This window comes from Gossypium hirsutum, chromosome D09 (genome assembly GCF_007990345.1).
Source record: "Gossypium hirsutum isolate 1008001.06 chromosome D09, Gossypium_hirsutum_v2.1, whole genome shotgun sequence".
In the NCBI taxonomy this organism is placed as follows: Eukaryota; Viridiplantae; Streptophyta; class Magnoliopsida; order Malvales; family Malvaceae; genus Gossypium; species Gossypium hirsutum.
This window is the reverse complement of record NC_053445.1, coordinates 9,717,932-9,742,041: the sequence shown is the minus strand read 5'-3', so window position 1 is coordinate 9,742,041 and position 24,110 is coordinate 9,717,932. Positions and strand designations below refer to the sequence as shown.

The following is a 24,110-nucleotide window of genomic DNA, read 5'->3' as shown; positions in this document are numbered from 1 at the left end:
CTTCAAGAAAAATTTAGATGATTACGCCATGAAGGATTATTGAAGTTGAACTATGGTTTTTGTCCACTTCAATTTTGAGACTAATTCCTTATGTAACAAACAAACTCAGAGTTTGAAGGGCAATTCTCGAAAGAATGGCGATCCCCACAATATACGCAAAAAACAACATCATATGGACTTGGTGATTGAGCTGTAAAACTATTAGAACCATTAGTGGTAAACTGTTTTAACATTGAGGAAATAGAAGATACTTGAGCTGAGAGTGATGTTAGTGCGTCCACTTTGTGCACTTCAGCTACTTGTCTTCCTAAAGTTGCTCGGTTTGTTGGCCATTGATAGTTGTTGCTAGCGATCTTCTCAATGATCTCGTAAGCCTCATTATAAGACTTAGAAAAAATCGCACCATTCGCAGAATCATCTACCATCAGTGTGTTTAGACCGTTATAAAATGTCTCCAACTAGATACAATGTTGAATTCCATGATGAGGACACTTACGAAGTAACTCCTTGAATCTTTCTCACGCCTCGTACAAGGATTCCTCATCCAATTGTGAAAAAGTGGTTATCTCATTTCGCAACTTGGAGTTCTTACTCGGTGGAAAATACTTAACCAAAAAACTTTCTGTTAATTATTGCCAAGTAGTTATTAAACTTGGTAGTAATGAATTCAGCCATGCTCGTGCTCGATCTCGCAACGAGTATGGAAACAACTTCAACCACAATGCGTCTTCAGTAACACCGACTATTTTAAATGAATCACTTACCTTCATGAGTAATCGAAGGTAAAGAAGTGGATCTTCCATGGGCATACCACTGAACTGAGCCACCGTTTGAAGAATTTGAAACATCACCAGTTTCAATTTGAATTACGGTGCCTTAATATTTGACCTCTTAGTTCCCGAATTTAATTCATTGAAAAGTGGCATAGTGTATTGTCTTATGGCACGATCCATATCATCAACAAGAAGAATTAAATTGTACACATGATCAGCTCTATTACCTTGTCCATCATTTTGATTTCTAGAGTCCATCTCGACTTGCCTTTGAGTTGATCTCTAACGTCTTCTCTGTCTAAATGTCCACTCGATCTCAGGGTCTACAAGTAATATATCGATAATTTGATCTATGCTCAGAAACACCTGAAAATAAATCAAAAAAATAAAGAATAAATTAGTAAAGTTAGAAGTTAGATAAAAACCAAACTGGAAAAATAATTTCAAAAAAATTATTATGCCAATAGTCCTCGACAACGGCACCAAAAACTTGTTACGCTCGGTTTGTGCAAGTGTACACAGTCATTATCAAGTAATAAGTAGGTAAAAGTGTTATCATCTCCACAGGGACTGTGTATGTTAATTGATTAGTTGTAAAATTATAAGTTAACAATTTGGTAATAAAAACACAATAATTTGAGTGATGGTGATCAAACTAGATTAATTTAACTAGATGCAAAATTGATCCCTAATGTAATTTTAATTCAAGTATGCAAATTATCTAAATGTATGAATGGATTTAGCAGTAGAAACACAACTTCAACAATCAATAACAGGAATAGGCTAGGATAACTACATTAATCTTCTTGATTCATTTTCATCATTCTTAACAGTGTTCGAAAAACATTCCATGGTAACTCAATCTTTTGTAAGTTTGGAAATCAAATTAAGTCCTTTCCGAATTTTATACTTAGTGAAACATGCATTTTACTGATCATCTTAAACTAAAAGTTTCTTAATATTTATGTGAAGTAACAGGGACGGGTTAGGTTTGAAATAGTTTAATCACATAAACCTAAAAACTATACAAATCAAACAAATCTCATTGAATTAATGCAATTAATCTATCTAAACAAATTTAAGCTACCATTTTAAAATAAGGGAAGAATAAACTCAATTTCATGTCGGTAGTCTCGCGGACTTTGATTGAAGGTGTTTTCCTCCGCTCCTCCTGTTGCACTTTTGCTAATAGCTCTTCAAGGTGATTGACCAAGAGATGATCTTTTCAAGGTTTTTGCTAGCTAAGAACTAAGGGAAAAATGGAATGATAGGCGTGGTGGATGAAGAGAGCAAGAGAGAGAATAAAGAATGTTGTGAAAATGAGGGATGAAGGGATGAGTAAGGGATGGTTGAAAAGGTGAGATAGGTGTGGTATTTATACTTGAAGTAGGTGGGAGAATTTACTAAAAATAGCAGCAACAATCCCTTGGATTTCTCCCTCCTGTGACTGGCCATGATATGTGGAAGAAAAGGTGGTTTGGTTCATGCTAGAATAATGCAAGGGATGGACGGTTTCTCAAGCAAATCTTGTGTTCTGATTTCCAATGTTCTTCCAAGTGTGAGGGCCTTCAAATAATTGTCCCAAAATTGATTTATTGGTTGCCCAATTGTGGTTGTCGAATTGGGCCTCTCTTCTCTTGAACTAGACGGTTAATGACCCAATTAGCTTGTAGACTTGACCAACATGTATTATCTTTTTTTATTGGGTCAAGGTGGCATCTTGATGACCCACTAAGCTTGGTCTTGTTGTCCAACACATGAGAATAATAGCTAATGTCTATGCAATATTATCATAAATTCAACTCTATGGTCCCACTGCATAAGTAAATTTAACATATTAATAATTAACATGAAATACTTTAATTTTATGCATAACATCATATAAAAAGGCACAAATTTGCATACTTTATAAATTCATGTCCATTATTAAAATTTAAGCAAAATTCACTTAATTAATTAACAAATACTCAAGATTAATATTTTTTTAAGTAAAAAAGTGGTAAAAACTACTAGATAAATCCTATATAATTTCGAGTTTACACCAAGAAGATTACTTTACAACTTTGGTATATATTGAAAGATATTAATTAAAATCTTGGAAAAGTTACATTATCACATTGGGTTTGTTAATTACTTTCCTAAAAATATAATGATGATTTATGAATTTACCATTATTAAATGAAATATAATATTAATGTATTTAGTTTTTATAATAAACTTAATTCTTAACACATATTTGAAATACATATTTAGTATTAAAATTTAATTGATAATTTTTACATTTTTCTTCAAAGCTCCAATGTAACATAATTTATGTTGGATATTTTACTTGAATATAATACATAACTGCTTTAGGATTTGATTGAGCTCTTGTGTTATCTATTCCACTTTTAAATAAGTTGTCAATCATTTGCTCATTCTCGAAAATTATTTCAATAAAATTCTTAATCATATACAACAAACCATAATTGAAAGGTAAATCATGCAAAAAGATTATGGTCAAATTAGTCTTAGAGCCAAACTTAAACCTTAAATTTTTTTTCTTTTTTCTGGATTCATAAATACTATAATAAAATTGAATTTTCAATTAATATACTAAAAGAAAAAAATAATAGAAAAAAATATAGTATGTAAACCATATAATATATATTAAATACACATATAAAAATAAAAGGGTAAACTACATCTAAGGTCACTAAACTATTAGTAAGTTTACATTTAGGTCATTCAACTTCAAAAAGTTACAAAATAGTCATTAAACTATTCAAAAATTTTCATCTAAGCCACTAAACTATACAAAAGCTTTTTGTTAAGTCACTAGGTTGTTAAGTTTATTTTTAAAGAAGTTCAACTAGCATACTCCAAGCTACGATTCTACGATTAGTACGACAGATCGATTCCCATCGACAAGTAGAAGAACATAACTTAGATATAACTCGATCTGATGATTAATATCTGAGATCGAAGAAAAAAGTTATTCAAATTTTAGTTGTAGATTCGTGACATTCAAAGTTGTTTCATGAAAAGAAACTAACTATAAAAGATAAGGAGGAAAGCTTTTGACTGTTGTAGGTGATACGAACAGAGAAGCCCATACAACAACGATTTTGTATATTTTAAAATTGAGTGACCAAAATATAAACTTACTAATAATTTAGCGACCTTGAATGTAATTTACTCAAAATAAAATTAGAGAAAAAAAAAACTTAGTTTTGAAGAATCCGTTGTAGAGAAAATCAAGTAGTAGGAAGGAGGCAATAGCTTCATCTTCGTTTATATACTAATACCCTAAACTAATATAAAATAAGATTAATTTCGTTTTGATAATTTTTAAATTTCTAATCTACATGAGAAAGTAACATTCTTACCTTTTACCATGGGAATCACAACATGTTTATGAAAAAGTAATTTTTAACAAAAAATTAGATTCCAATTAAAATAAATAAAATTTGACATACTAAATGTTGAAATCACTACCCAACTAATTAAATTTCCAAAAAAAAATACGCTTTCCATCATACCAAAGTTTGCCTAATACCTAATAGTATAGTATACACATATAGATATGAAAAAATTTAAAGTATATTTATATAAAAAAACCTATATTAGGTACATAATGAAATGAAAAACATGGGTAGTTTGTTGTAGGAAAATAGAAAAAGTAAATCTCAATTTAATATGCATGAATATTCCAAAATCAATAACCTAATCGACCATTATATCTTGAAAATAATAGAAAACCCAAAATATATCTCAATCTCAATTATAATTACTATTTACTTTTCATTTTCTTAAGCAATCTTTAATATCCACATAATTATTATGCATACCCTAAACAGGTTAGCATTTAATACATTTTTAGTGAAAATTTTTCCATGTCCGTTAATTAATTTTTTACTTTTACCTTTTTTTAATCATGATTTTTTAACTCTATTTCTGGACAAAGAACTGCAGATTCGAGCTACTATTCGACTCGGTAAGTTAAGCAGCAAGCAATAGCATAGATTGGGTGAAACAACAGGGATTATTTCACCATTGATCTCAATGCTTCAGTCACAAGATGATGAAGCCATTGAAGCTTCTCTATTGCCTCCGGCAGTGGAAGAAGCTGGTGTCATACCTGCTGCATTGTTGGACCTTTTTCGATGCCAAAATCCAGAACTGACCCAACTTATGATCGCTGCGATGTTGATCTTGCCATCTTCCACAGCTAACAAGCTGGTAATTGCTTCATTGTAGAAATCCTGAACCTGGTAAATGATGATCCAAACAATATTAGTAGCTTTAGCATGCAAGCAATTATAGATGCAATAGCTACACTTTGGAATCTGTCAATTTGTCGTCAGATAATTACATCAAAATGGCTTCTTCTGGTGTAATATATAGCTTGCTTCAACTTATCCATTGTTCCGAAAAGGTGAAAAGTCATCTAAGCTGACAGAAAGCAATGGCACTACTAGAAAACATTGTTTCTTCGTCAGAGGATCCAAGAAGGGACTGGTGGAGCAATTAGGGTTCTAGCGGAAGCAGTGGAAGAGGGTTCACCACAAGTGCAAAGAGCATGTCATCAGAATCCTCCGTATATGCTGGAGATGTAGTATATTGATGGAAGGTGTAATGCCAAGGCTGCTTCAACTCACAGTAGCTGGAACCTGGAGAGCTTAGAATACAGCTCGAAAGCTGTTAATTCTTCAGCAGGATTACTCAGATTACGCGTCGACAACAAGTAAACAATCAAAGCATGACATTGTAGAGCATATTATGATGGCGAAGCAAGATGGAGAGAAAGTTACAGGTTCAACACTGAGGTTGGTCTTTAGGATGATAACTCTTTAGCCTATAGATTTCAGGCTCACTCAAAGGGTAATTGAAATCTCTGTAATTAAATACTGGTATTTGGTGCTGCTTAACCTGATTTTCTAACATCGGTGAATGCAAAGGCAATTAATTCAAACAGGTTATCTGCACTTTACATGAATTCGGATTTCCAACACTATCCAAACCAAAACCGCAGCAATTCAAATATAAGATATATAAGAGAATCCACCATGGATATTAAAATTAACATCCAAATCCACAAAAATCAAATCAAATAATGTTGGATATCGATTTTTACCATCCATTGCCATCACTACGGGAAAAAAAATACTGAAATAAGAGCTTCATTACACGACCCTCCAGTAAGAGAAACAAGACTCTCTTATAACCTGTTGAAAGAGACTCTTCTGCAAATCATTGAAAGAAAACAATATCTCCACAAAAACCAGGACTATTGTGTCAAGATGAAGCACTCAAACTCCATTCGTATAATGTTAATAAAAACAAAGTCATACATATAATGAAATATCTAACTTTGAGCAGATATCAACTGGAAAAAACCAGTGGGGGTAATATTTCATCCCTACACCAGCTAAAGTTTGGTACTTCAAATCCCTGTATAGTAAAAAGTGACTATAGTATCAATCTCCCAAACAAGTTTGTGGTTTGGAGGATTATTTTACTAACTATTTTGCCTCAGGGACCAAAAAAAGGGGTATACAACACACAAGCAAACAGTGAGACATTGGATTACAAGGATTACTTCAGCCTGACCTTCTATAATGGCTATAAGCCACCGCAATGGTTGCAACAACTCCAACCACGGCTGCTGCTGTAAGAACGTGATGTTGCTCCCATGATTCTACCCAGCTTGTCAATTTGCACATCCCAGTCTTTCCACACACTTCTCTTGGCTCTTCACTTTTCTCTTTTTCATTTGCTTCCAAACTAGCAGTCATGCAACAGGTAAACCCATTAGCACCCTGACAACAACCATCCACATTTTCCTTTGTCTTCTGAGTAGTAGTTTCTTCGTGCTTCTCATTTTTCTTCACTTCAGTCCCATTTGGAAGCTTCTGTTCATCTGTTTTATCACCTCCTTCAGTAGAAGCCCCCATTTGACCCCTGTAGATGTATGGATTATACATGTTTTCATCTTACATTTAATTGAGAAGAATATAAGTGAACTACTTACTAAGTATAATAGAAAAATATAACACTAGAAACAATTGAAAGCTTAATATGGCATATGCGATGAGTCACGCAATTGACATGGAGCTTCCTAGCGGCAAGGCACACTGTAAAATAAGCAGTCGTAGTGTGAACGATTTTACTAAAATCCTAACAAAAATAAGGAGCACAGAGACAGAAAAGAAAACTTTCATTAGAGCATTTTAGGCAATTTTTGTTTACACCGAACTGACCAATTAGACCGGTTGGACCAGGAACCAGCCGGGGTATTGGTCTGGAGAGGGGTTCACCGGTTGACCCATGAACCACTCAGAACTGAGCTAAAAAAAACTGATTGAACCGGTTTTCACTTTTTTTAAAAATAATTTTTTATTTTTTATGAATTTTTAATAATTTATTCAATTAAATCGAATGAGCTGGTCGAATCAAAAACTGGTGGTCTGACCGGTTCAACTACCAGTCCAGTTCTAAAAACCTTGGTTTTATGAGAAACAAAATATTCAAGCACTGTGTTTGGAATCAGAATTCCAAATCTTTCTAGGCAAACTAAAGCTAAGAGCCAATTACTATTAGTTATGTGCATGAAATACTATTGGCTGCCTTGAGAGCAAGTTAAGTCAATCAATGGCTGCAGCACTAAGAGTAATCTACAAAATCTTTCAGTGACTGGATAGCTTCCAAAATTCTGCATTTCAAGTACTTAGTGACAAAGTTGATGGGTCAAAACTTCTTCTAACACAAGTTTGAGGTAGTAAGTTCATCTCCAATAGATGAATGTACCCAGAAATAGAACAAACTGGAATACTACAGATTCAACCAACTTAAGTACAGCATAAATTAAAAAAACCACAAACCTCCAAAGGTGTTGTATTATTTCTCCTTTTGCAATTTGCTGATCAAGTAACTCAGGCACATCTTCTGGAGTAACATAGCCATACCTGCAACCATTGAAGGCAAAAGACCAATAATATAAAAATCCGTTCAACACATAGAAGCGTAATGACATAGTGATGCTGATGCTGATATTACCAGTTGCCCGTGATCTTTCCCTCAGAATCTAGGCTGAAGATAATCAAGTTCCCAGCATACTTGTGCCCTCCAATGTGACAGCAAGCACTTACAAACATCTGATCCTTCTGTCCACGCAACTCAATCTCCTCATTCAGCTTTTGAATCAGAGCTGGTCCACAAACACCACATCTCTTGTCACGATTACCATGAGCGCACACAAAGATATATGAACCAGTCAATGTTTCCTGCACTCCAGAAGCCCATGGCTTGCCATTCACAAGCACATCCTCAACAAAACCTTCCACATCGGAGTCCGTCAAACCCCTTCCATCAATACAATAAAAGAGAATCAGCATAAAAATCCCTTCACTCATAATCTTAGCATTCTCTCATTATTTTACAAACAAAAGAAATAAAATAAAATAATAAATCTCAACTCAACTCAATAAATAAACATAAGAAAATATTACATAAACAAAACACATGTTAATCTTGTCAGAATCAGATATCAATATACGAAAAAAGTAATAAAAAAAAAATTTTGGTGCCGGCCAGTACAATTTAAAAAAAAGAAAATTTTTTTCTTTTTTTTTTCATGTCAGAATCAGATAAGTATACGAAAAAAATAAAAAAAAAATTTTTTTGACAGCCAGCACCCAGTACAATTTTAAATTTTTTTTCTTTTTTTTTGTGTCAGAATCAGATATCAGTATACAAAAAAAGTAAAAAAAAAACTTTTTTGGGTGCTGACCTGTTAATGGCCAGTACCAAATTTATCATATATATATAGGGCATTTCATCTTCCATTTTGTCTAGTTTGAAAAGATTTTTTTTTCCTTTGTTTAAAAGAAAGCAAATTTTTTTGAAAATAAGTTCTCAAATACTGTTTGTTTATGTTCATTTCGATGGTGAGATGATAAATACAAATGAAGAAGGATGTGTATTTCAAAGCTGAAAAAAATAGGAATGAGATTCAACAAACAGATTTCGCTGTCGGATTTCAAATGAAAAAATCAGTACAAAGATAGCAAGCCGTTGCGGAAAGCAAATGTCGAGACTGTTTTATAGATTTCCGATTTCAACTGACCTGCTAAAGTTCTTAGAAATGGAGCTTGAAGATGATAATAATTTAGGTACAATGATAGCAATTTATTACCCCCTTGGAATAGAAAATCTCAGTCCAGTTGAGTTGTTCGCAGAGATAACTGAACCGGATCCCATTCAAATGGTAATTCCAGCAAGCCAGCGCTCCGGAATTGATTTTGATCTTAACGTCCCTTGGGAAGATCAGTCAGGCTTTGTACTGTCAGCGCCAACTCCCGAAAATCCAAACACTGGTGGATGTTCGTATAACACCCCATACTCTAGTCATTGTCTAGAGATCCATCCAGAGTTGTTGGCCACCATAGAAGATTGTGATGAAGGGTCCGATAATGATGATCAGTCCCACCGTGATCCCAACGATGATTTTAGTGACCCCGATTTGGATGATATCCCTGAAGACATAGACGAGAAAGGGCCGGTAGAGGGTGAAAATGCGAACCCCAATTCGGCTGGAAACACGAACCTTGGTATAGTTATAAGAAATAATCCAGGAACCTTTATGAGCGACGTGGATCCTAATGCAGCTCTTGCACGCGAGTTCTCGGAATACCCAGATATTGTGCCGACTCACTTAGTTTACAATGAATTTGACAAAGAAGAGTTGTTTATAGGGCAACAATTTGATAACAAAAAAAAGACTGTTTACATGCTATAAAAAAACTTAGCTTGAAATTAGGTGTGGATTATAAAGTAACGAAGTCGACGCAGTCTTTGTACGCAGAAGAATGTTGGAAAGCGTCTAGTGGTTGTAAATGGCGTGTCCGAGCCGCGTTAATGTAGCGGACACAGATGTGGATGATAAGGAAACTAGAAGGTCCACAAACATGCACGTCTGCTCGTATGTCGCAAGACCATAGAAAGTTAGATGCAAAAACTATATGCAACTACATCATCCCTTTGGTGAAAGAGTCACCCACCATTCAAGTGTCGGTCCTTATTGCGGATATGCAAGCTCGATTCAAGTACAAAGTGTCGTACCGAAAGGCATGGTGGGCAAAGCAAATGGCGATGCGAGAGTTGTATGGTGACTGGGATGTGTCATACAACGAGCTTCAAGGGTGGATAGCTGGAATGCATGAGTATGTGCCGGGGACAGTCACTGATTTGCAAACACTGCCGTATAAAAACCCTGACGGGGAGATACAACCGGGGAAACGAGTTTTTCACCGATTTTTTTGGACGTTTGAGCCGTGTGTTAGGGCCTTCCCTTATTGCAAGCCAATGGTGCAGGTGGATGGGACGTGGTTGTTTGGCAAATACACGCAAATCCTCCTGATTGCTGTTGCACAAGACGGCAATCGAAATGTACTTCCAAACACTTTCGCCATCGTGGAGCGTGAATGCTTCGAGTCTTGAGAATTTTTCCTCACAAATCTGCGGAGGCACGTTCTCAGAGAAGACAATATTTGTCTTATATCAGATAGATCGAAATGATTACTTGCTACGATAAGGCGATCGGGGGTTCTGTGGAGGTCTGTTTATTACATCCGGTACATCGCGGCAAACTTTCATAGAGATTACAAGAATAAAGATTGGAAAAAAGAACTTGTGAACATGGGTACAAAAAATTGTTTGTATTTATTTAAAAAATTATTTTTTAAAAATTTTATTGTTTTTAATTTGGTGGAGTGAAATTAAATATGCAGCCTACGAGTTAGAACCGAGAAGATTCAGGCAGAGGTTCGCAAGGCTTGAATTTCAGATGTCATCTTTACCAACAAATCTTCGGACATGGTTGGGGAGCATGGAAAACTAGCAATAGACTCAAAGTTATGATGAAGGGTTTCGGTATGGGCAGATGACGACTAACCTCGTGGAGGCGGTCAATTCTGTATTGAGGCGCACAAGCCATCTCCCAATTTATGTTGTATTCTCGGCAACATTCTATAGGTTGGCAACATTGATGCCTAAGATGGGGTTGAAACAAGCTAAGCAGATCGAGGCCGGGCACGTGTATGTAGAGGTCGTCCGAAAGGCCATGGCGGTATATAGTCGAACGGCACAAACAATGAACGTAGAATTTATTCGCGTGACTTGGAGACTTTCCGAGTACAAGAGTACATCGGTCGCTATTTGGGTCTTCCACCTAAGTCGTACGCAGTTGATCTGCGAAACAGGCGATGCGAGTGCGGGATATTTCAGACTCTTCGATATCCGTGTGCGCATGTTCATGCAGCGTGTGTGAGAGCAAACTTAAATGTTGAACAATTCATAGACGAGATCTACACGTTGCAACGTGCATTACGTCTATGGGGGAACGAATTTCCTGTAATGTCCGATGTCTCAAACTGGGAAGTTCCACCGCCTGCTTTCGAGATGGTGCCTGGCCGTAGTCTCCGCAGACATCCTAAAGGTCGACCTCAATCGTCAAGAATTCGAAATGACATGGACGTTAGGGAGACGGGTGAGCCGAAATTGTGCATTGTGTGTCGAATATCCGGACACAACCGATCAACATGCCCACATCGTGTCTACGTTTCTGGTCAATCGTCTTGTAATGCTGGACTCCATGATGACGATTGATATTTTATTAAGCGCATATTCTTGTAAAATTAAATGAGATTTAATGAAAAAAGAAAGGTGTTAGATGTAGGAAAAAAATTTGAAATAAATGAGATTTAATGAAAGAAAAAGGTGTTAGATGTAGAAAAAAAATTTGAAATTAATGAGACTGAATGAAAAAAAAGAGTGTCAAATGGATTTGTCAAAATAAATGAGTTTGAAATAAATGGAATAGGAAAAAGAAAGTGAGTCAATAAATGAGATTGAATTGAATTAAATGAAATTCTGAAAAGTGAGTCAAAATGAATTGGATAGAAACAAATGAAATTTGAAAAGTGAGTCAAAGATGGATGGGATAGAAATAAATGAAATTTGAAAAGTTAGTCGGAACAATTATAGCAATTTATGGCATGCCTTAATTTCAAACATTGAAATAAATTAAATTGAATGAAAAAAAAAGTTGTCAAAAGTATTATTTTTTTCCACTTTTGCCCTCATTTCAAAATGGTCCCCCACTATAAATAGGCCATTCTGCCCACCACTCTCAACCACAGCCGACGATTGGGAAGAGCGGCGGTCGTTGGCTGTGGTTGAGAGTGGTGGGCGGAATGACCTATTTATAGTGGGGGACCATTTTGAAATGAGGGCAAAAGTGGAAAAAAAATAATACTTTTGACAACTTTTTTTTTCATTCAATTTAATTTATTTCAATGTTTGAAATTAAGGCATGCCGTAAATTTCTATAATTATTCTGACTAACTTTTCAAATTTCATTTATTTCTATCACATCCATCTTTGACTCACTTTTCAAATTTTATTTGTTTTTATCCAATTTATTTTGACTCACTTTTCAGAATTTCATTTAATTTAATTCAATCTCATTTATTGACTCACTTTCTTTTTCCTATTCCATTTATTTCAATCTCATTTATTTTGACAAATCCATCTGACACTCTTTTTTTCATTCAGTCTCATTAATTTCAAATTTTTTCCTACATCTAACACCTTTTTTTTCATTAAATCTCATTTATTTCAAATTTTTTCCTACATCTAACACCTTGTTTTTCATTAAATCTCATTTAATTTTACAAGAATATGCGCTTAATAAAATATCAGTCGTCATCTTGGAGTCCAGCATTACGAGACGATTGACCAGAAACGTAGACACGATGTGGGCATGTTGATCGGTTGTGTCCGGATATTCGACACACAGTGTACAATTTCGGTTCACCCATCTCTCTAACGTCCATGTCATTTCGAATTCTTGACGATTGAGGTCGACCTTTAAGATGTCTGCGGAGACTACGGTCAGGCACCATCTCGAAAGCAGGCGGTGGAACTTCCCAGTTTGAGACATCGAGCATTACAGGAAATTCGTTCCCCCATATACGTAATGCGCGTTGCAACGTGTAGATCTCGTCTATGAATTGTTCAACATTGTTTGCTCTCGCACACGCTGCATGAACATGCGCACACGGATATCGAAGAGTCTGAAATATCCCGCACTTGCATCGCCTATTTCGCAGATCAAATGCGTACAACCTAGGTGGAAGACCTGAACGCAACCGATGTACTCCTGTACTCGAAAAGTCTTTAAGTCACACGAATACAATTTTGCGTTCATTGTTTGTGCCCTTCGACTATATACCGCCATGGCCTTTCGGACGACCACTACGTGCACGTGCCCGGTCTCGATCTGCTTAGCTTGTTTCAACCCCATCTTAGGCATCAATGTCGCCAACCTATAGACTTTTGCTGAGAATGCAGCAGAAATTGGGAGATGGCGTGTGCGCCTCAATACAGAATTGACCGCCTTCACGAGGTTAGTCGTCATCTGCCTATACCGAAACCATTCATCGTAACTTTGAGTCCATTGCCAGTTTTCCATACTCCCCAACCATGTCCGAATATTTGTTGGTAAAGATGACATCTGAGATTCAAGCCTTGCGAACATCTGCCTGAATCTTCTCGGTTCTAACTCATAGGCTGCATATTTAATTTCACTCCACCAAATTAAAAACAATAAAATTTTTGAAAAGTAATTTTTTAAATAAATACAAACAAATTTTTTTACCCATGTTCACGAGTTCTTTTTTTCAATCTTTATTCTTGTAATCTCTATGAAAGTTTACCGCCATGTGCCGGATGTAATAAACAGACCTCCACGGAACCCCTGATCGCTTTATCGCAGCAAGTAATCCTTTGGATCTATCTAATATAAGACAAATATTGTCTTCTCTGAAAACGTGCCTCCGCAGATTTGTAAGGAAAAATTCCCAAGACTCGAAGCACTCACGCTCCACGATGGTGAAAGCGATCGGAAGTACATTTCGATTGCCGTCTTGTGCAACAGCAATCAGGAGGATTTGCGTGTATTTGCCATATAACAACATCCCATCCACTTGCACCATTGGCTTACAATAAGGGAAGGCCCTAACACACGGCTCGAACGTCCAAAACAACCAGTGAAAAACTTGTTTCCCCGGTTGTATCTCCCCGTCAGGGTTTTTATATGGCAGTGTTTGCAAATCAGTGACTGTCCCCGGCACATATTCATGCATTTCAGCTATCCACCCTTGAAGCTCGTTGTATGACACATCCCAGTCACCATACAACTCTCGCATCGCCATTTGTTTTGCCCACCATGCCTTTCGGTACGACACTTTGTACTTGAATCGAGCTTGCATATCCGCAATAAGGGCCAACACTTGAATGGTGGGTGACTCTTTCACCAAAGGGATGATGCAGTTGCATATAGTTTTTGCATCGAACTTTCTATGGTCTTAAAACATACGAGCAGACGTGCATGTGTGTGGACCTTCTAGTTTCCTTATCATCCACATCTGTGTCCGCTGCATTAACGCGGCTCGGACACGCCATTTACAACCACTTGACGCTTTCCAACATTCTCCTGCGTACAAAGACTGCGTCGACTTCGTTACTTTATAATCCACACCTAATTTCAAGCTAAGTTTTTTTATAGCATGTAAACAGTCTTTTTTTGTTATTAAATTGTTGCCCTATAAACAACTCTTCTTTGTCAAATTCATTGTAAACTAAGTGAGTCGGCACAATATCTGGGTATTTCGAGAACTCGCGTGCAAGAGCTACATCAGGATCCACGTCGCTCATGAAGGTTCCTGGATTATTTCTTATAACTATACCAGGGTTCGTGTTTCCAGCCGAATGGGGGTTCGCATTTTCACCCTCTACCGGCCCTTCCTCGTTTATGTCTTCAAGGATATCATCCAAATCGGGGTCACTAAAATCATCGTTGGGATCATAGTGGGACTGATCATCATTATCGAACCCTTCATCACAATCTTCTATGGTGGCCAACAACTCTGGATGGATCTCTAGACAATGACTCGAGTATGGGGTGTTATACAAACATCCATCAGTGTTTGGATTTTCGGAAGTTGGCGCTGACAGTACAAAGCCTGACTGATCTTCCCAAGGGACGTTAAGATCAAAATCAATTCCGGAGCGCTGGCTTGCTGGAATTACCATTTGAATGGGATCTGGTTCAGTTATCTCTGCGAACAACTCAACTGGACTGGGATTTTCTATTCGATGGGGGCAATAAATTGCTATCATTGTACCTAAACCATCATCATCTTCAAGCTCCATTTCTGAGAACTTTAGCGGATCAGTTGAAATCAGAAATCTATAAAACAGTCTCGACATTTGCTTTCCGCAACGGCTTGCTATCTTTGTACTGATTTTTCGTTTGAAATCCGACAGCGAAATTTGTTTGTTGAATCTCATTCTTATTTTTTTTGGCTTTGAAATACACATCCTTCATCATTTGTATTTATCATTTTACCATCAAAATGAACATAAACAAACAGTATTTGAGAACTCATTTTCAAAAAAAATTGATTTATTTTAAACAGAGGAAAAAAAACTTTTCAAATTAGACAAAATAGAAGATAAAATGCCCTATATATATATGATAAATTTGGTGCCAGCCATTGACAGGCAAACACCCAAAATTATTTTTTTACTGTTTTCGTATACTGATATCTGAGTCTGACGCGAAAAAAAGAAATTTTTTTTAAAATTGTACTGGGTGCCGGCCATTGACAGGCCAGCACCCAAAAAAAAATTTTTATTTTTGTTTTTTTCGTATATTCATATCTGATTTTGACACGAAAAAAAAAGAAATTTTTTTTAAATTGTACTGGGTGCCGGCCATTGACAGGCCAGCACCCAAATTTTTTTTTACTTTTTTCGTATACTGATATCTGATTCTGACACAAAAAAAAAAAGAAAATTTTTTTAAATTGTACTGGGTGCCGACCATTGACAGGCCAGCACCCAAAATTTTTTTTTACTTTTTTCGTATACTGATATCTGATTCTGACATGAAATTTTTTTTTAAATTGTATTAGGTGCCGGTCATTGACAGGCCAGCACCCAAAAATTTTGTTTTTTTCTTTTTCGTATATCAGTATTATACAATTTTAAAAAAAATACATGGGTTCCGACTATTGACAGGCCCAAACTCAAAAAATTAATTTTTTTAAGTTTGACACAATTATTAGGCAATCATGGGTGCAAAATACGAGTGAGTTCCGGCCATTGACAGACCACAAGCCAATTTTACTGTTTCTTTTAAGTTATTTTGGTGATTATTTTTAAACTTGAGTTATTTTTATAAATATAATATTTTTTAGAATATTTTGGTAAAATAGCCGACTTTGGCACATGTCTTTTTTTTGGGGTACTGTACATGACATATGCCCATTAAACTAAATATTTAATCATAATTCAAGAAATGCTAATTTCCTGATTTACAGTTAGATGACCACATGAAAAATATTTCTAGAAAGTAGTTCCATTAAGAAAAATTTTAGCAGATTCTTACTCAACATCTGAAAGAAAAATAGATTCATACCCTATAAATTACAAAATGTAAAGTTCAGCTCCATCTTTTGTAAGTTTTAAAAGCATCCGATCTAGTAAAAGGAAATTCAACAGCATTTAGAAAGAAATTTATTATAATAAAAAAAAGGTGCAAAAAAGGAAAGCTTACTTGTATTTGATCATTTCTGGGAAAACTAACACATCTCCGTCAGATTCCGCTCCTTCAATTACCGTCAACAGTGTCTATATCGGAAAAGAAAAATATAGAACTACGATTAATTGACAATTTTAAACCTTAAAAGTAAACGAGAGCTGATAGAACGAAACGAACTTACCTTGACTGGGATGTCGTTTTTGCGAGACTTAAGAGCGGAGGAGAGGAGATTAGGGAGGCCGTCCTCTTCGACACGGGAAGCCCAATCGTTATACGACTTATGGCGGAGGAACAAGTGGCGGTCGTACGGGTTGACGGTGCCGGCAAGGTTACTGGAGTACATCTCATCGCGCGTGAAACCGAACTTCCCCGCATCTTCGGAGGAAACAGCTGAGAGGTTGCTTGGATCCTCCATCGAAAAAAGGTTTTGGAGTAAAAGATATGGAGGAGTCGACAGTGAGGAGCTGAAGAGAGCGGGAGGGTGAGCAAAGCGCGTGAGGAGATATTTTGAAAGGAATACGAAATGGAAATGCGTGGAAATACGCGCGGATTGAGATTGGAGGATAAGATTTACTGGTGTTATGGCTATCGAAGGTTCTCTTGAGTTTCTGGCTTAAATCTAAAATTAGCCCTTACATTATACTTTTTTTTCCATTTACCTACAAATTTTTTGTCAAAAGCATTATTTCGTCTAATTTTACACCAAAATAAAATTTCAGCCATAAGACCATGACATGTGTCATGTTTTTATTGGATTTTGTATCTTCTTTTATATAAAATGAGATGAAATTGATAATTTATGTACCACTTTCCAAAAAAAAACTTTAGATACCTAATTGAAAAATGATATAGTTAAGGGGTCAATTTTGTAGTTAAACTTATTTTTGAAACTACTTCACAGTTATTGCATCATTCATGACAGAGTAAATTAATCCACATTATATTCCAGTTTTGGTGTTAACTTTATAAACTTTGAGGGTAAAAAGAAAATCAAAGAAAACAAGTTTTATTGATGGAAGTTGTCACAGGATCTGGATCAAAGGATGACGAATGTGTGATGGTGGAGTCAGACATAGGAGATCTAACTAGTCTAGCTTTAGATCTTAGGGAAGGCATCGATAAAGGGAAGGTCGATAAGTTTGGAGGGACTTTTTGCAAGAGGAGTAGTAGACTTCTTTTAGGGTTATATTGATTAGTAATTCGAGATCTAACAAGAGGAAGAATGTCACTTTCAACGTGGAAGACATAGACCTTGGGAAGGGTCATATAATCATAGGTTTAGCCGATGGAGTGCCCTCAATCCATTTTTCCAAACATGTGCATAGTCTTATTGATGCTACTATGTCAAAGATTATGGTCATCAAATTATTAGGACATAGAATTGGTTTTGATGTGCTCCTCAATAAGATTTAAGTTCTTTGAAAGTTAATAAGTGCCATTCAATTGATGGATTTAGTGAATGATTACTATCTTGTCAAATTTCAGAATGACAAGGACTATGCAAATGCTCTTACAGATGGACCTTAGGTTATCTTTGGTCAGTATTTAACGATTCAATCTTGGTCGTCATTTTTTTCTACTAAAGACCTTATATCGAGGAACGTCATAGCATGGATTAAATTTCTAAGATTTTCCAATGCTATGTACAAATGAAGAATTCTTATCGCTATTAGATCGACTATTGAGAAGGTCATTAAAATTGACTATAACACAAATAGCGAGGTTTAGGGTCATTTTGCTAGAAGGGCTGTGAGCATTGATTTGAAAAGTCCGTTAATTTCTAAGAAAGAGGTGGAGGAGAAAATCCAATGTTTTTAATATGAATTGTTACCTTTGATTTGTTTTCAATGTGTTTGTTATGGTCATGTGAAGGATTCTTGTAGTCAATTACAGACAGAGGACTGTACTTCTATAGGTATTCTATCGAATTCAAAGTTAATGGAAAAGATGGCGTCCTAGAATTTCGAAAGTTGGATGATTGTAGAACATAAGACTCAGAGAAATTTTAGGAAGGAGATTCTCTGTGACAACCCATACTTAACTCAGTCACCTGATCCAAATACGTTACATCATATTACGTTGCCGAAACAACTCAGATTAACTTGATATCATTTTACTATCTATCATACAAACAAATACATCACATATAATTTCAATTAAATCACATATACATGTTCAATGAATGTCAATTGATCTAGTTTAAAGTATTTAGTAGTTGTACGAGGTCAAATACAAAGTTAGGATTCAAATCCAAACTCATTTATCCAAATTCTACGGGGGTCTCGAGACAGGCCTTCATGTCTCGGGACATGGTGAATTTTATTTTTATTTTGATTCGATGTTGATGTGTCTCGAGACATAAAGACTTAGGCCCTAATGTCTGAGACACAGATCCTTTGTTTCAAATTTCTAATTTCGATGTTTTATCATCTCGATACATAGGTCATTGTGTCTCAAGACTTGTATCATGATATCTTAAGACTTGCTTGGTAAGTCTCGAGATATGTACCAAGCAATGCACGATTTGGTCATTTTGTTCTTGGGATCTTGAGACGTGGTCATTATGTCTCGAGACACTAATGTAATATGGCCTAAAATGAACATTTAAATGTATTCAAACATTAACCAATTTATACCTAACATAAGCAAACTTCATACCAATTTCATATGCATTAATTTAACAAACATTGGAAAAACTTAGCAATCAAGTCACCTCAATCTAATGTTGTTAAATAAATGGCTTAATACTTATAACCATGTATACTCATTCATTACTTGAGCATTAAAATTCAAAAAAAGAAACCTTATAGGTCCATAGTCAACCAAAGCATACTAAATTGACCAAACCAATATTGAACCACCACAAACAACCTAGGTACATGTCGTTAACCATTTTTAAATGAAGGAATATAAACTTGACTTGAGCTGAGTTGAGTTGAGTTACTGACCTTGGATGTTTTACGAATTTTGTATACTAAAAACATGTCTGAAGCATGCGCACTGAAACAAACACAATCGTATGCAATACTCAGTGACACTAACATAATTAGAAATTAATATATAAATAACATGAAATCAAATTGAATAGCAAAGTTGGAAATCATTATATCACGTATTAATAAGTTTTGTTTTAGTATCTCAATTCACATAGCATTCCATATTGTCCATCTATTAGATCACTCTTAGGGTATTCATTTTACACAATAAAAAATCAAGAATATCAACGCACCCTTAGGGTTTTAGCGTCTCATTTCATATAACATGAATTGATCTTTATATCTATTGTCACACCTCAAAAATGGAAAATCCAAAAAGATGAGTAAATATGTATGTAAATTGTTTTGGCACCGTGGTAGTATAATCTGCCACCCTGCTAACTTGCTGGTAATTTAGACTATTAGCACATACTAGCATTAAAGTATCCGCCCGTTAGCAGTATCTGAGGATTTAGTTACAGGGTACCTTCAAGTGAGGAAATGGTACACTTAAGAAAGAGTGCGCCCCAGATTTTTGGCTGAGCACTAAGAGCTTATCAAATGTATGATAAAGTTGTAGGAGATTTGATTGTCTTTAAGACCATGTCGTACGCGAGTCACCATCAAGGTATAGTGTGCCCGATTTACACGAGTACTATTTTAGTTGGTTTTCGTAACGTGATTAATTGGGAGTCAATTAGATTGATTAGACCCTCTCAATGGCTGGTCAAACAATAACAAAGATTTTCATCAAATTCTCTTTACCTTCCCCCGGATTTTTGTGAGAAAATCAAGAGATTTGGTTTAAGTAAGCATTGTCACTTGTCAAATTCCACAGTAGGGGGACAAAGAGTTTATATCTAGTGAATGGGAAATACTTTCCAGGTGGTTCTCTTTCTACTCTACGTTCTCGTCATTCTTTCTAACCTAAATGTCCTTTTTTTCTTCATTAAAATATAGCTAAGACTTCATTTAATCAATGAATGATTCAACCTTCTGGTAAGTCTTATAGCCCTGTATGTTATGATTGTTGATGAGGAAGGATGTTAAGTGGTGTAAGAACAATAGGGTGTGAGTGAAAGGCCTTGTATGGGGGTCGCACATAGTTGAAATGTTAGTAAACTATTAAATAGGGATTCTAATGAAACTTTCATGATCTTGTAAGCAGTTGTTGCTACCAGATCGAGACAAACGATTGAAATAGAAGCTTTAGACTGAGAAAAAGGTAGGTCTCTAGTGAGTCTCTAGACCCGTCACTTACATGTTATATTATAATGATTCTCTGTATACGTCTATATAAATGAGAGTATCTTCTTGAGGAGTTACAGTTAGTATGTATGTTTGTGTTTTTCTATGAAGCATCTGTATGTATGTTCTGAAGTGTACGATGTGATGCATAAATATGACGATGCGTGGTAAGCATGCATGGGAAATTATATGTTAGGAAGTGTGATTCTGTTAAGAGTATGAGTGAAATTTAAGTTATGCATGACAAAGTATAGTTAGCGATAAGAGGGTTCAGACGGAGTGTCGAGAAAATATGTAATATGATAATAAACCCCGTGGTGGTGCTTGATAACATCCGTTGGGACAGTAAACTCGAGATAAGGCCAGCATGGCAGATATGTGTAAAGACTATGGTCATGACACATTCTGGGAATTGCAAATGAGCCGCATTTGTCTACTAGGGGTTTTTGTGTGTCTTAGGGGCGGTGATGGGCAAACCTTAAGTAATGTTGATATTAGACAAATTCATCTCATCAAGCACAACGATTTATGTGGTGCCTTTGTGGTGAGTCACTTGTAAAGCCTTTGTGGCGATTTATTTTAGAAGCCTTTGTGGCGATTTATTTGGAAAGCCTTTGTGGCAGGTTACCTGTAAAGTCTTTGAGGAAGGTTACCTATAAAGGCTATGTGGCATAATGACTAGAAAGCCTGTTAGGCAAATTCTATAATGCCTAAGTACTGAGTTGTTAGTCCTCCTTTGTGGTGAGATCTAGGTATGTATTTGAGGCATTTTCTGAAAAAGTCTTCGACAGTGCACTCGAGTAATGAATCTTCCATAGTAACTTGCTAGGTTAGAAAGAGAGCTTGGCATATATGTAATTATGGGTGGTGTGAGTGTCTGCCAAATCTAGAAGTTTTCCTATTTTGTATTGAAGTTATCTGAATTTTTATTAGGTGATCTAAAATATTACCTTTATTGAACCAAGTTCATTGTTTGGGTTGACGTGAAGTTATGACATGACTGGTATGCAGACAACTGCCAAAGCAGTGTATGAGTTCATCAAGAGTAGTGTCCGTAGGTATATCATTCTGGGAAATGTATCCAATATCTATCTTCAAGCGATTGAGAAATGGGATCCGCTATAAGGTACGAAGTTTGAAATCTGCCAATCGAGCGGAACATGTACAAGGTGGTCGAGTTAGAGGTTAGCATATAGTTATCCGCTAGGAATCAGAAAAGTATCCTTCAAAACTTGAAAGGAAGCCTAGAATTCTTAAGTCGAGGAATTCAGCATCATCGTTTAAAGGTAACAATGGTTGAGATCCACTAAGTTCTGTTGAACTTACAAGCGTTTATTTGTAATGCAAGTTTTTGGAATTGAACCAGTGCGATACGAGGGACCAAGTTAAGAATGCGCCACGGTGGCAGTTTGAAGAGCGATATTATGTTTACAGAGAGACACTCTTGGGAACATGGAGAATAGTCCTCTATGTAATAAATATGTCTATTTATAGGCATAAGAAGAATAAAAAAAAGTAGAGATCTAATTCTAATAACTATTAGAATTTAAAGTACATCAAAACTTTATCTTGATCATGATGGGCATCCACTTAATAAGATATTCATAACGCTCCCTCTTGGATGTCCATTGGTAGATAATATGCCTCGTTAAAACCTTATTAGGAAAAACCCTATGGGATAAAAACCTAATGAAGGAAAAAGAGTACACAACCTTCTATTACAAGTTGCCTCATTAAAAACCTTTACCAGGAAAACCCAATGGGACAAAACCTTGGTTAAAGGAAAAGAGTACAACTTATTTTAGACTCCCCCTAATGGCAACATTACGTTACATCTTTGAGTTGACACATTCCAATCTTGTGCAGTAGTCTTTCAAATGTTGAAGTTGGCAACGCCTTAGTAAAAAATATGCTAAATTATCACTAGAACGAATTTGTTGAACATTTATATCATCTATTTTCTCAAGATCATGGGTGAAGAATAATTTTGGTGAAATATGTTTCGTTCTATCACCTTTGATGTAACCACCCTTCAATTGAGTTATACATATTACATTATCTTCATATAAGATATTTAGAAACTTTTCTTATAAAGGAAAATTACATATCTTCTGGATATGTTGGGTCAATAATCTTATCCAAACACATTCTTGACGTGCCTAATGCATTGCAATTATTTCTGCATGATTTGAAGAAGCAACAGGTAATGTTTGCTTTGTCGAACGCCATGATATGGTAGTACCCCCACATGTAAATAAATATCTTGTTTGAGATCAACCTTTATGTAGATATGATAAGTATCCAGCATTAGCATAGCCAACTAATAGGGATTTTGAATAATTTGAATAAAATAACCCCATATCAATGGTCCCTCTGAAATATCTAAATACATGTTTAATTTCATTCCAATGTCTACGTGTTGGAGAAAAACTAAATCTTGTTAACAAGTTTACAGTGAAAGCTATATCGGGTCTTGTGTTGTTTGTAAGATACATCAATGCCCCTATGACACTTAGATATGGTACTTCAGGACCAAGAAACTTTTCATCATTCTCGCAAGGAAAAAATTGATCTTTAGTCACATCTAACGATTGTACAACCATCGGAATACTCAATGGGTGTGCTTTACCCATGTTAAATTTCTTTAATATCTTTTTCATATAAGTTGATTAATGAACATGAATTTTATCTTTTAAATGCTCGATTTGTAAGCCAAGATAAAACTTTATTTTTCCAAGATTTTTCATCTCAAATGCTTTTTTTAAACAATTTATTGTATTTTGAAACTCTTCAGGAGTTCCAATAATATTTAGATCATCAACATAAACAACAATTATCACTAAATCTAATCCAAACCTTTTTATAAAGACACATGGAAAAATTGAATCATTTTTGTAACCTTCTTTTAAGAAGTATTCACTAAGACGATTGGACCACATACGTCCAGATTGTTTTAATCCATATAAACTTTTCTTTAATCTGATCAACAATTTTCTCAAGAAACTCTATATCTTTTTGGGATTTTAAATCCTTCAGGGATTTTCATATAAATTTCCCTATCAAGTGTACCATATAAATAGGATGTAACGACATCCATTAAATGCATATTAAGTTTTTCACGTATTGCCGGACTAATAAGATATCTAAAAGTGATTGCATCCACCACAGGAGAATATGTCTATTCATAATCAATGCCGAGCCTTTGTGAAAATCCTTGTGCTACAAGGTGAGCTTTATATCTTATGACTTCATCAATTTCATTTTTTTTTCGCATAAATACCCATTTATATCCTACCGGCTTTACACCTTTAGGTGTTCAGACTACAGGTCCAAAAACTTTACGTTTAGAAAGTGAATTCAATTATGCTTGAATAGCATCTTTGCATTTTGGCCATTTTTTGCATTCATTAGTAGATTTAGGCTCAGGATTCTCATTTTATTTTGTTATTTCAATAGCAACATTAT

General features: G+C 35.5%; 1 protein-coding gene and 1 non-coding gene across 2 annotated transcripts; one reads left to right on the top strand and one right to left on the bottom strand.

Moving 5' to 3' along the window:
- The first annotated feature begins 474 nt into the window (after positions 1-474).
- Positions 475-580, top strand: LOC121221441 (small nucleolar RNA R71). Its single transcript, XR_005918833.1, has one exon. It is a non-coding gene; the product is annotated as a small nucleolar RNA R71 (small nucleolar RNA).
- Positions 581-6,045: 5,465 nt separating this feature from the next.
- LOC107892249 (uncharacterized) lies at positions 6,046-17,079 on the bottom strand. The gene is made up of 5 exons (XM_016817273.2): positions 16,604-17,079; positions 16,438-16,511; positions 7,812-8,117; positions 7,637-7,720; positions 6,046-6,716 (listed from the first exon to the last, which is right to left on the bottom strand). The coding sequence occupies exons 1-5, from the start codon at positions 16,835-16,837 to the stop codon at positions 6,356-6,358; spliced, it is 1,059 nt and encodes a 352-aa protein (XP_016672762.1). The 5' UTR covers positions 16,838-17,079; the 3' UTR covers positions 6,046-6,355.
- Positions 17,080-24,110: the final 7,031 nt, after the last annotated feature.

Bases quoted from the DNA above. Each gene is read 5' to 3' on its own strand.
- LOC107892249 (XM_016817273.2), bottom strand. From the start codon at position 16,837: ATGGAGGATCCAAGCAACCTCTCAGCTGTTTCCTCCGAAGATGCGGGG. The intron at 16,512-16,603 runs GTAAGTTCGTTT...TTTCCGATATAG, and splicing joins AAAACGACATCCCAGTCAAG to ACACTGTTGACGGTAATTGA. The intron at 8,118-16,437 runs GTAAGCTTTCCT...TATTGATGGAAG, and splicing joins CCAGAAATGATCAAATACAA to GGGTTTGACGGACTCCGATG.